Genomic DNA, 13,603 nt, shown 5'->3' on the forward strand with positions numbered 1-13,603 from the left:
TGATTTAAATTGGCATTCTGTTAATTACGTTTTTTTTAACCCGCCCTTATGACAGTGTGTATCTGGATCCGGATCCGAAGATCCGGATCCGATTTTTTCAAGATCCGGATCCGGATCCGGTACCGACATTTTCTTGGATCCGCCCATCACTACTAATTTCATATATATGTATGACCATTGATTAATCTAATCTTTATATTTGTGCTATAACTTATTTGTGAAGATTAATAATGTCACAGGTTTTTAATAATGTTAAAATGATGGGTAAATAAATAGTGATTGAAATGTTGTACAGAAATTGACTATTCTTATTTTGACTTTGATAATTGACAATTTAATAACACATATAGTCAATGTTTCATCTTACTAATATTATAAATCTAAAAGTTTGTGAATTTTTGCGTGCGTGCGTATAAGGCCGGTTCCGAGGCGATCGATGTGAATTTCCACCGTGGGTCCGAGGTCCCCGCTTGTTTCGAGGTCCTGGTGAGGGACCTCGGATCCAAATACAACCGCAAACGTGTTCGTTGCCAGAGAATAATTTTATATCAATATTAAGTGATTTTGAGCGAGACCTTGGAACCCTAATGGAAAGTTTAAAACTTCTTCGCGGAATTTCCGATAGGAACGTAGGGATAGTTTTTACTTGTACACAGTGTGGCATCTATTTATCTATCTATAATATTAAAACGAAACAGTGTTTTTTTTATTTCACGATTCTGAATCAAAAACTCGACGGATTTACATGATTTTTGTGTTGAAAGAAAGATAATTTTGAGAACTAGGGAATGTCGAAGCCATAATTTTAGTTTTGGGTCCCAGTTTTTGATAAATTAAGTTTTAATTTTTAAAAAGTCTAGCAGCCGACGCTAAGATTCTAAACTAGCTTTCGGCATAAAATAATTTGCTTAATATAACAGCTGTAAACATTCAGCTTTTGTGTCACAAATTCAGCATTTGGATAAAAATGTAAAGACATACTTAGCGTTGACTTATTTATACTATGTGTAATGCTAATCATTGATACGTTCAATTCTTCTGTAAGAGGATGACAGGATTAATTAAATATACATAGTAAAATACTAGGATGTTCAAAATATTTTTTAAAGCAATCTTTGTAATCTTGATTTGTTTTAGAGCAATATAATTTGTTTTAACTAACAGCTGATTAAATATAAACTATGGAACTATGAGGTTATTTTATTTACTCTTATTTTTTCATTGATTATAGGAAATAAGTCAGATTAGTAGAGATAATTAGACCACAGTTTAAAATAGTTTGGACCAAAATTAATTAAACCACAGAACAAATTGAGGCTCTGTACACGAGCCTAATAAAAAAGGATAAATGCAAATTATTTTACTGCTCCACTTTTCAAGGAAAGAATAGAAAAATAACAATGTTTACATGTTTTATGAAATCGTGTTGAGTTGTGGTTACGTTTGGGGGTGCCTATATCAGCGCCCCCAAACGTGAAAATATCACTTTTATTTAAACTATGAATATATTGTAGTTTAAATGAACTAATATGGGAAATTACGATGTACATATATTCAATGAGGGTGGGTAATTATCAAGGGTAGAACTGATAACCGTATGGATAATAAACATTGACAATTACGTCATTAGCTTTAGCGTGTTTACTTTTTATATTCCTGCTACATGTGACCAGTTCTTTTTTTCAAATGAATGTTATTTGAACCAAACAGCTGTTTCAAAACAAATTGTTATTGTTTTTACTTTTCTTTGTTTAGACTTATTTATTTAGTAATTAATGCAGTGAAATTCAAACAAAGGATAGGTGTGACGATTAGTTTGATGTTAGGACACCAAAGTTAAATTATGTGTACTGTGAATTTTATTGGATATTATCGTTTTATTTTAGGTCGTTTCTATTCAGACCTACTGGAAATTGTGTATAGTAAGTTAGTTGTATTGTGGCATTGTGGTGATAATAATTATGGAAGAGGCAGGTATGCTATAGAAGGTAGTATCGTTGACTAGGTCTCTACACTTCTCAATTGACTATTACCTTTGACTATTGGATACATAAGTTGTATAAGATAAAGAAGTGTTGTATTAATAGTCAAAGCTATTACTCTCTCTACTGTATGCTACTTATAATCAGTGTGCGTCTGTGCGAATCGGCTGCAAATCTCACTTCAACGTTTTTCACATCGTAAAAATTGCAGAATTGCTGTTTTATTGTAAAATTATCGGATTTAAAAAGCATAAAAACATATTTGGTCGCACAAAATTTGTTTAAAGATGATTTTTCACATTAAAACTGCAAGAAACTTTGTCTTTTTTAACTAGCTGATCTGAATTGTACACGGTTTTAACTGACTACTGAATTCCCGTACGTAGGACGGGCTAACACCTCGTACTTATTTAATACGCAAGCAGGATTTTTGTGACAATTACTCCTCCAAAACTACTGAACCGATTGACATGCTTTTGGTGTCATTGGAAAGAGGGTAACCTGTGCAGTTATGTGTAAGTTGTGCAGGAAACTTTCATTTTAGGGAAATAATGAGAGGTTGAGGCCCTGGAGCCCTTTAAAGTTTCGTATTTCTCCATAAGATTAACATGGGAAACAAATATTGTTATGAAACTCCAGCTGTTGTCAGAAATTAAAAGTGAAGAGAAGAACATATGTTAATTGTAAACAGTCAATAAGTTTGCTAATATTAGTTTGCCACAAACATTTACTTACTCGGTTGAAATTAAATAGTTACTATTTGAATTTGGGTTGGCGTAATTATTACAATGGGAAAATACCCCAGCCGCAGCAAACCTGCCGTCTAAGCGAATTTCCATTTGGCTGAATAGATTTTCAATTGGTCTATTTAAATAACATTAGGTTTAACGAGTACCTAGGTTTGTTGCTACAAGGAAACTTATAAATAGTGTGTTTTAAGTAAAATAATTATTGCTTAGTATAAAATGAATATATTTGCCAAGTTTGATCAAAAGATATCCATAAACAAGCAAACTACAACATTTTACAATATTCTCCATAAGGATAACATGGGAATTTAAATTTTTTTTTGTTTTCTCCGTAACCAATAACCGTACAAAAACACTTTGATATACTGAATTGTTTGTTTTTTTAAGCTCTTTAAGAAGGTTTAGAGAAAAATTGGAAATTTTGTGTTTTGAGGGTCAAAAGTGAGAAAAACCAATTTTTACCCCATAAAACCCCCCATAAAATCCTGTTCCCATGGTCCGATCATGCTGGATCGCAAACTCATTCAAGTTTATCCCGCCTTACACCTTCAAACCAAATTTCATCAAAATCGGATAAAAATTACTCAAGTTATCGTGTTCACGGACACACATATATATAAATCTATATATATACTAGCTGACCCGGCGAACTTCGTATCGCCAAAGTTATAGGTTTCCCCTAAGACAGACCGATGGAAAGAAAGTACCGTTAAGTTTAATTTTCAAGATGATCTCGTTCGCATCGCTCAATCACGTCCTGGTTGAAGTTCGTTCGCTACGCTCACTCACCTTTGGGTTGGAGCTCGTTCGCTACGCTCACTCACCTTTAGGTTGGAGCTCGTTCGCTGCGCTCACTTGCCTTCAGGTTAGCTCGTTCGCTACGCTAACTCGCCTCCAGGTTGAAGTTCGTTCGCTACGCTCACTCACCTTTGGGTTGGAGCTCGTTCGCTACGCTCACTCACCTTTAGGTTGGAGCTCGATCGCTGCGCTCACTTGCCTTCAGGTTAGCTCGTTCGCTACGCTAACTCGCCTCCAGGTTGAAGTTCGTTCGCTACGCTCACTCACCTTTTGGTTGCAAATTAGCTGTTGTCATAAATGTAAAAGAAATAATAGTGCTGCACCCTGTTGGTAATCCTTGTAACTTTAATGCTATTGAACATCATAGAACAGAACCAACTTGTTTAATTGAAACAGCTGTTAAGATTCATTAATTCCATTTCTCATAAGGTTAACATGGGAAACTCCAGAGCCACTGGGGCGGAGCCCTTTTAAGAATTTCGAAACGGGAAATAGTTTACTTTCTATTCGCATACCTACAGAATTTACACACCAAATTTCATAACGATCGGTGAAGTCGTTCCGGAGGAGTTTGCAGACAAACACTGTGACACGAGAATTTTATATATTAGATATATATATATATGTATATATATATATACATATATACAAATTTGAACGAATGGTGTTTTTGGCCTCTGGGGACATCAAAATGAAAAAGTAAATCGGTCCCGGGCCTAAGTCTTACCATGAGACCTACGGTAATAGCTACTTCCCTATAGGGAAATTCGCTAAAACGAGAGAGCCTGGTTAAATTGATATACTAAAAAGAAAACTGAATTAACACTGTGCTGCATTTCTTAGTAATCATTGAAAGAGACGATTTGCAAACTATGGAAACATAGGAAAGTCATAGAACACCACCAAGGGGAAGAAATAGAAATAATGTGTGTTATAAACACTAAAAAACCAAATCAGCTTTCGAAAAATGATAACATATTTACAAGAAATGTTGATTATATCGATCTGTTATCTACATCTTAAGTATTCCATAATCTTTGAGTCGAATCTTTTATAGTCATAAAAAATATGACTGTTTTTCGTTTTAAAATAACGCCTGTAATACTTAGCAATTGCTCGATTTCGAGCAACAGGGACACTAGTTAATTATAAAACATGTTGTTGATATTGTATAAAATGTACAGTAAAATTCAAAAAAATATATTCTCTACTTGTTAGTCTACTTATAGAGCTAACTATACCCGTTGGATTGAATGAACAGTGGAGTGAATGAACAGGCAAATAATTTGTAAAATTACTTTTTGGAGTGAACCATCTTGGAGCGAATGAAACATATCGATAATTACAACTCAAGTTGTTGCGTTATTGCCTGCTTGTATAGCCTTCATCTATGGCGACGCAATGCCCGCCCGCATCTTAGACCTTCCGGGACTCGAATCTTAGACCTTCCGGGACTCGAATCTTAGACCTTCCGGGACTCGAATCTTAGACCTTCCGGGACTCGAATCTTAGACCTTCAGGGACTCGAATCTTAGACCTTCAGGGAATTAGACCTTCCGGGACTCGAACCTTAGACCTTCCGGGAATTAGACCTTCAGCAACTCTCATTATATAAACATTTATTTAAAAAAGTAACATTTTGTGCCCAAAGTCTAATCCCGCAAGGTCTAAAACAGTATCAGTGGATAAGTTTTTTGCATTGACTGTACTCTTAGACCTTCCGGGAATTAGACCTTCGACATACTACCAGATTAGACCCTCAGCAACAAGTACAAACTGCAAAATGTGTGTCGAAGGTCTAATTAGACCTTCCGGGAATTAGACCTTCAGCAACTGATCCCTTAGATGATGAATGAGACTGAGGATGTGTTTTCAAAGAGTAAAATGTCTTGCAGCAGTCTCCAACTAACACGGTTGACCCCAAATACCACTTTAAATTCTTATGACACTTGCTTTAAAGGACCTGTGAATCAAGATTGAAAATAATTTCCTACCTAAAGAAAGAATCACACGGTTTGTTTTAATTTCCAGAAATCAAGCTGCAGAAGGAGCAGATGGAAGCCATGGTGGTTCAATGGAGGGATTACAAAGATGAGTATGAGAGATTGTCTGACTGGCTGCAGCAGATGGACATTCTAGTTAAGGCGCAGAAGAATGCATTGTTGGCGACCGTACAGGAGAAACAGAAACAAGTAAAGGACACACGGGTGAGTTTCCAACCACTAGAGGCTACTAAAATCAGAGTTTATATTTTAATTGTTTGAGAAATAGTTGTTTAATGGAACCCTTTTAGTGGAACCAGTTGGAAGCGCTGTTTATGAATGCAGGTTGCAATTTTTTTTAGGAAAAACTGTTCTATAGTTTGAATTTGTTTTTAATTTGCTTTATTTTTTTAATTTTGTCTACATTGATTTTAGTTTTAGAATATGTATTATGTTACCTTGTATTAATTTACTGTTTGGTTTCCCCCCAGGATGTGCTTGATCAGCTAGAGAAAGGTCAGGATCAGATTGAAAGGTTCAACCAGACAGCTGCAGTGTTGCTGTCTTCACATCTCGACACTTACGTCAACAACCAATTGAGACATCTCAACTCTAGATATCAGGTGAGTTAGTAGTGAAAAATTGTTTGAAAACTGTACAGATAAATTTTTACAATCACCATCTTTGCAAATGATAATTGAACTATCCTAGAAATATGTAGAATTTTTATCAATGAAAAGATAAGAAGGTACACTTTTAGCTCTAAAAAAAAAAAAAAAAAAAAAAAAAAAAAAAAAAAAAAAAAAAAAAAAAAACAATAAAAGAAAACTGATATTGCAGTTTTACAAAAATTTGTATATTAAATCAATACAATAAGGACGTGTCAATAGAGTATCAAATAATTTGAAAGTCTATGTTATTTTTTAGGTGCAAGTCAATCTAGCAAAAGATGTGTTGAAGAAGGTAGAGACAAACCACGAACAACACAAGCAATACGAGGACAATCTACACAAGGGTCAGGCGTGGATCGAGAACGCCAAAGAAGTGATAAGGAGATGCAGTCAAGCATCAAGCAATGCTACCAGAGAACAACTAGAGACCAGGCTGGTGCAGATACAGGTAGGAAACTATATACCTTTTTTGTATCAAAACAGTTAAAAGTAAAATAATCTGGTATTTATAGAATAATGTTTAGAATGATTTACATTTGACTTTGTTCTGATTTCTTTGTGTAAATTAAATTATACTGGTGTGAAATACACCTCGACATAGTTGAATTGAGCGAAAAGAGTGTGTTGATTTATATTAATGATATCTGTTCTATTCACTGTCTAATCCGTACAAACAAAAATAAGAAATTACAATAAAGTTGAGTTTTCATTAGCGTGGAAGCGTAGTGCTGTACGCGGACAGTGGAGTGTGGAAAAGTGATTTCCCGCTCGTCCTGTGGCAGTCCGTTGTGCTTCTAGGAAAACAATACCATTAAATTATCAAAGACAAGAGGAGAGTAGACTCCACTCCCCCTGCTCTGCCTTTGTGCTAGGAAAACCCAGCTTAAGCTATAAAACATCTTTGATGTCATAACAATTAATTGTCAAAAGTTACAAAAATTAAGAGGGAAAGTTTTGTCACTGTTTTACTGTGAAAGAGGGTTAGTTTATGTCTGTATTGCTGCTAATGTCAGCTCTTGATGAATGGTTGAGCTTGTATGGTTTCGTTTTGACTGTAAAAGCCTTCACTACGGTTTTACAGAATGAGAAAGCCACTATTTGATTTGATTACCTGTTTTAGGCAATGACTGGTTAGAATTTAAAAATGATAAAGGCATATCTGTTGAAATTTTCTACAGTCTGTAAATGATGAAGGTATTTTTGTTGTAACTCCTTAGAGCAAAAAGCTGGAATATCTTAAAATTTACTACTCCTATGATAGCTAAGAAACTTTTACCAATCTCAACACTAAACTAGTAAACTACTCATCCCTACAGGAGCTTCTGCGCAATCGAGAAGAAGGTCAGAGTTTGGTTCACGCCACGGTCAACTGTGGGGAGAAAGTACTGAGAAACACTCGATCTGATGGAAGAGAAGTCATCAACAACCAGCTCAAGGAGATACAGAACGAGTGGGAAAGAGTTGTACGCAAGATTTCCACTGCTAAGGTATTACCACAATTTTGTAACTAACGTTCAGTCGCTAAAAAGTTGTGGACCGTATATTGAACCTTGAGCTTATTCCTTGTTGGGTCATGTTGATGTTTCAAGTAGTGGCCACAGTATTTCACTTATTGCCTTTTTTCAATCTAAAAATGCACTAATAAGCTTTATATAGTGGTTTCATTGGATCAATAGTAAGATTGTATACCAACAAGCTATAATTTTTATCATAATCTTCTTTACAATTGCTGCTAAAAAGCCCAAAGTTATCACTTTAATAAAACCCAAATTTGTGACACCTGTGCTATCATATGGTGAAATTTGTAGGTTTACCTAGAGACAAGTCTGCTACAATGGGCTGACTACTCATCTTCATACTCTCAACTGCAACAGTGGATAACAGACAGAGAAGCTAAGCTGCAACAAGTCTGTGAACAAAAGGTGACAATCGCAATAGCAAGATCAGATACCAATTTTTTTAGAATACATTACAATTTTAAATTATCTAAATGTTAAACATTGGTAGCAAACAAGCTTACATTTTTTAATACTCATCAAAGATGAACCAAAAGTGGTACTTTTATAGATTTTTAGTTTTTTTACACAAATACATTTGCCCAATGAGACTAAACCAACTAAATATTTCCACCAAACAAAGTTGCAAACAACACTTTTTGTGCGATTTTCATGACTATTGCATTGTATATTTTGTTTTGAAAATATAAAGGTTGGCAGCTCTTGTACAAGCTATTGAACGCCTGGAATCTGGCTATGTGACCGCCAGTCTTCGTGTTTTCTGAAAATATTTACTTTTGTCTCTTGTAATATTGTTTGGATTACCTATTCAATTGTAGGATTTCCCTAGCTACCAATTATTTCTAGTATTAGCAATCTCTCAAAAGATAAGAAGAGTCTCTCTAACTTTACGAAGACAATTCATATAGTTTGTCTTTTATAAGGGATATATTTTGTTATACGGTACATATTTAGATTTTAAGATGTAAAGTGAAGATTCAAAAAACATTATATTTTCCAACTCTCAGGTGACCAAAGCCAAGAAAGGCCAGACAGGGTCAGGTCTGAGCTCGTTGGCTATCGGAGAGCGCAAGGCGACTCTACGGCAGACCAACAGTATCATGCAAGATATTGTCAGCTTCCAGCCGATGATTCAGTCAGTGACCAGCAAAGCGGAGGATCTACAACAAGCGGCTCCAGCCAGTGAAATCAGCAGCAAGTACGAGAGCCTTAGCAAGACGGCTCAAGAACTGTATGCCAAACAGAAGGTACTCATCTGTACTCTGATCTACTTTAACGTACGTCACAGTGCAGAAAACTAAAGCTAAGACATTGGCTCCAAAGTAATTCACCATATCACCTGCAAGCACTACAATGTTCATTTAGGCTTTAGCAGCACATCACGTCCTGCCAACGGTTACATAGTGGCTGAACAGGCTAACTCGTTGCATTGACGAGTGTACTGCTGAGGTCGTTTCCATGTGGGGGTTTAATTCCCATATGTGTACAATCTATATTAAGCTCGTTAGTCGTTAGTGTGTGGCTTAGCTGCACTGTGTGGATCTTTTTAGATTTTATTAGTTCACTAATACAATCTATACCTTAGGGATGTATAAGGCTTAGACTTTGATTAATTGCTGAAACAGCCATGAAACATGGAGGAATCTATTTCGATTACCTAATGGTTGCCAGATTCTTGACTTGATGTATTTAGCCCATACATATCTTCCAGAATCTGGCCACCATATCCTAGTAATCCTACAGGGTTAATTGTATTTGAGACTGGGAATATTGCAAGAAATTTAAGAGACTGAATCTCTTGACAAAAATGTATTACCTACTCTAGTTTTTTAAAATAAGCTAAGGAGTAGGAGTGTGCCCTTAAAGAAACCTGGTAATGGTCTACTGAAAAACCGAACAAGATTTATTTAAATAATTCTTAATCGTACACCTCTAACCTTGAGGATTCTTTGGAAACTGCCTCAACCCTATTCCTATCTGACTTACAGGAGACTGTAGAGCAGCACCAAGCGTTCATTGACGCAGGGAATGACTTTGGCCAGTGGTTGAGAGCGGCCAAGGAGAAGCTTGGGAAGTGTGCTGAGCCGACAGGAGACAAGGAGACGCTCAGTGGCAAACTGTCTCAACTCAAGGTAACAAAGCTATTGCTTTCATATAAATAAAGTAGGAGTATTTTGTATTTTCCGCATCACTCTCTGGTAAGTTTTGCTTCTGTATGACAGCACATTGTTTGGGTAAGATATGCCATTGTTTTGACAGAGATATCTGCACTGTTCAGGTTTAAAACAAAATAATATGACTCAATTTTGTTAGGAAATTGACCCCAATCTGTGTGACAGGTGTTGCAGAGTGAAGTGCCAGTGGGTGAGGAGAAGCTGCAGAAGGCTCTACGCCAGGGAGAGGTGACCTGCGCCGTGGCCGAGCCTGAAGACAAGGAGGTGATTGAGGAGGAGGTGGCAATACTACAGGAGGAGTTTGACAACTACACGGACAGTCTGCAGCGGACCAAGACACTGCTTGAGGAGGGCATTGTCAAGGTAAATATAGGACATTAAGAAAACTGTAAGTGTTTATGATATTGGCAATTTTAATGGCAGAAGCTCAAACACTTTTAAGGTGAGTCGTTCAAAGTCCTCAAATATTTGTGGTGATGCTACGGAATCAAACCCGTCCCACTCACACCAAGGTCTGAGTTGCTACCCACTAGGCTGGCAACACATCCAAAATAACTGAGTTTTTTCACGTACTTACTCTTACTTCCATAGCCATTTATATCCAAAGATGGTATCTGGCCTCACCAACTATCTCTATTTTTTCCAATCATGGCTGTATTCTTCAACATTCTCTTGTATTTAGTTATGTCCCCTTTTACCAAAATGTTCGAGAGCTAACCTTTCAAACGGGGGTTTCATCTCAATTTGTTTTATCATAGCTTCATTTTCCTATCTTATAACATGACCGTCTCAAACGTTTACTTTTTTAGCAACCTTGTATGGTACTTGTTCTTACAGTTCCCTGTAATGCTTCTGGTTTTCTATTCTCCATTTCTTTTGTTATCCGAAGATTTAAATAACTATTATTGTTGTATATTACCGTTAATGATGATTGAGAGGTGCCTGTAAACATGGTTTACAACCTTTTTAAATGTGATAAGGAAGTGTAATCAGGTCACTGTATTAATTAAGCCTGCTGTATTTTGTAATTGACAATGTCTGTGTTACATATAATATGCTAGGGACATATTTACCAGTGTTATTTACTTATTAATAATGTTTTGCTTATTTACCTCAACAGTGGACAGAATATGAGGAACAACACAAAGAAGCATCGGATTGGTTGAACCAGACGGAGACACTTGTCAGATCATACAACAAGCTGCAAGACAGCTTGGAGGAGAAGAAGAACGTCCTGGAACAGTTTCAAGTCCACTTGCAGACTCTGTTTGATTGGCAGAAAGAACTCGACCGTCTCAACATGAAAGCACAGGTGAGACTTGTCTCTGCTCAGTTAATATTCAGCTTTACCAGATGAAATTCACTGTCCGACATTTTGCCCTTGCTGTGAAGTGAGATCCCCAGTTTAGAATCTTAGTTTAGCCACTGAGGATGCTATATTACTGCTATAATACTGAGGGCAGTGATTTTCACTTGAGAAAACAGTTAACCAAAAATCTATGAATTCTGAATTTCCAAAAATCTATATGTATGAAGACTGTCTGTGCTACCAATTTGTTACTCGTTACCATTTCACTCCCACACCAGTCTTAGTATTCTGCTGTTTTTCCTGATTCATTCCAATGAGGTTTTGTTGTCATGAAGTATTTGGACAAAATATTTGTGGTATTGGATAATTTCAATGGAGATTTGTCATATTGAAATATCCGAATGAAGATTTGTTTTGTCTGGTTTAAAACCTTTGTTCTAACAATAACTATTGTACAATTGCCCTGTTATTTTTATTCTAGACCCTGCTGGAGACGTGCGCAGACACTCGTATCTCCAACGCTGTCACACAAATGACCACCAAGTACAACGCTCTGTTGTCATTGGCCAAGGAGATGATGAGGAGACTGGAACTGCACTACCAGGAGCATCAGCAGCACAGCACATTGTACCAAGAGTGTCAAGACTGGGTGGACCGCACCAGAGACAAGGTAACTATGTAGCCTCAATCTATAGCCTTGATCAATTGATACAAAGAGGCTAAAGCAAAGGGTTGTGAGGTGTAAATTGTTTTGATTTGATTTGAAGTCCTAAACAAAAATATGTGAACATTTTAGTCTGTTTCAATATTTGATGTGAAAGTTTAATCAGATTTTAAAATATTTATTTGACCTTTCATATCTGTTTGCAGGTCAATGAATGCATGGAGATTCCAACTACTCTGACAGAAGTGAACAACCGACTGCAGAGTGTGAAAGCAATAAGACAAACATTGGAACAAGGACAGAACCGGCTCAGGTAAGATTGTAATAACTTATTAAATATCTTAATACTTTAATTTAAATTTTCAAATGGTTGTCAAATTGCAAAGACAAAGATTTTCAAGAGTAAAAAATAACAATATAAGATATAATTCTAAGGAAGGTAGAGTGCATATTAAAAAATATGACAGAAAATGATTTGCAATGCAAAAGACAACAGTTTTCTTCAAGTGCTGAATTGCATAAACATTTTAAATGGAAAGTTTAAGAGTCAAAGCTGTTGTAAGGCCAAAAAATTGGATTCGAATGGCATTTGAAGGTAGATTAGGTAAAGAAAATATTTCCAGTTAACTTGGAATTCCTTTAAAGTATTAGATATTGATATTAATAACTTCACTGTTTTCATAGTGTGTTTATGGTAATTCACTGTTTAGATATGCTCTTGAGCTGAAGGAGAGAGTAATCCTCAACACAGAAGTCAATGGAGCTGCAAAGATACAAGAAGATACAGACACTCTCCAAGCAGAGCTGGAAAAACTGGTGTTGGATGTACAGGTATGTTTGCACCATAACATTGGGTAATATGTTTTACACTACTTTATGTGATGTAATGAAGCTTTCTCTATTTTCAAGTGACATCTACATTAACTAACACACATGCATCTACATTATCTAAGATCTACATTAACTTGACAATTCTATCTAACCTGACATACCTAAAGACTTCAAACAGAAAATAAAATTGTCCACCTATGGAAAGTATGTACTTACCTACTTAAAGTGTATCTTGCTTGAAACGGTTTCATTCCTAAGCAAAACATGAATACAGGAAAATCCCAATGTACAATGGTTGTCGAGTTAATGTTCTAGTTCTATACAGTTGGAACTTTGTTATGGAATACCAACAATTTAGACCTCTATTTGTCTTGTTATTAGTTAAGAGTCTTGCTATTAGTTACAGCTTTGCTTCTTATTTTGATGTTTTTTTTTTACTTCTAAAGGCAAGCACAACATCATTTAATTCCTGGGAAAAATGCATCTGTTTGAAAATACAGGCTAACGTGCAAATATTTTACCAGGATGTGAGACAGAAGTTGACCAACAGAGCCTCGCAACTAGAGGAGATCCACAAAGCCAACAAACTGCTCTCTGATTGGCTGAAAGAGCTGGAGAGTAAAGTCACTTCAGACGACAACAACGATCTACTCTACAACGACCTCAGTGAGAAACGAGCCAACCTTGAGAAGTTCCGTTCTCTACTGAGGGAGATTGCCAGCCACAGTGAACTGGTAGGTTTTGAATGAGAATTGTAATACTGACATCTTGTACATAATCAGAATACTATTTGATTATGTAGGTTGTCTCTGCAATGAAAGGTGAAAGAGAATAAATCAGAGAAGGTAATGCAAATTGTTGAGCTCTGCACAGCAAAGGATCAGAACATCAAAAGAATCGCTGGATTTTGTAAATATTACGAGGGT

General features: G+C 36.2%; 1 protein-coding gene across 1 annotated transcript in view; it reads left to right on the forward strand.

Annotated features, from left to right (window-relative positions):
• The window catches only part of LOC128986734 (muscle-specific protein 300 kDa), a 183,790-nt gene that overhangs the window by 110,150 nt on the left and 60,037 nt on the right, over window positions 1-13,603 (forward strand). Inside the window, exons 67-79 of the mRNA XM_054407239.1 lie at window positions 5,561-5,736; window positions 6,003-6,134; window positions 6,439-6,630; window positions 7,499-7,669; window positions 7,991-8,104; window positions 8,707-8,946; window positions 9,688-9,831; window positions 10,039-10,236; window positions 10,994-11,185; window positions 11,664-11,852; window positions 12,053-12,159; window positions 12,557-12,677; window positions 13,202-13,411. Of these exons, the coding sequence (XP_054263214.1) occupies window positions 5,561-5,736; window positions 6,003-6,134; window positions 6,439-6,630; window positions 7,499-7,669; window positions 7,991-8,104; window positions 8,707-8,946; window positions 9,688-9,831; window positions 10,039-10,236; window positions 10,994-11,185; window positions 11,664-11,852; window positions 12,053-12,159; window positions 12,557-12,677; window positions 13,202-13,411 (2,186 nt within the window). The remainder of the gene's footprint in view (window positions 1-5,560; window positions 5,737-6,002; window positions 6,135-6,438; window positions 6,631-7,498; window positions 7,670-7,990; window positions 8,105-8,706; window positions 8,947-9,687; window positions 9,832-10,038; window positions 10,237-10,993; window positions 11,186-11,663; window positions 11,853-12,052; window positions 12,160-12,556; window positions 12,678-13,201; window positions 13,412-13,603) is intronic.

Source organism: Macrosteles quadrilineatus, unplaced genomic scaffold (genome assembly GCF_028750875.1).
Source record: "Macrosteles quadrilineatus isolate MER2022 unplaced genomic scaffold, UCM_ALF_1.0 Scaffold_2__2_contigs__length_208266976, whole genome shotgun sequence".
In the NCBI taxonomy this organism is placed as follows: Eukaryota; Metazoa; Arthropoda; class Insecta; order Hemiptera; family Cicadellidae; genus Macrosteles; species Macrosteles quadrilineatus.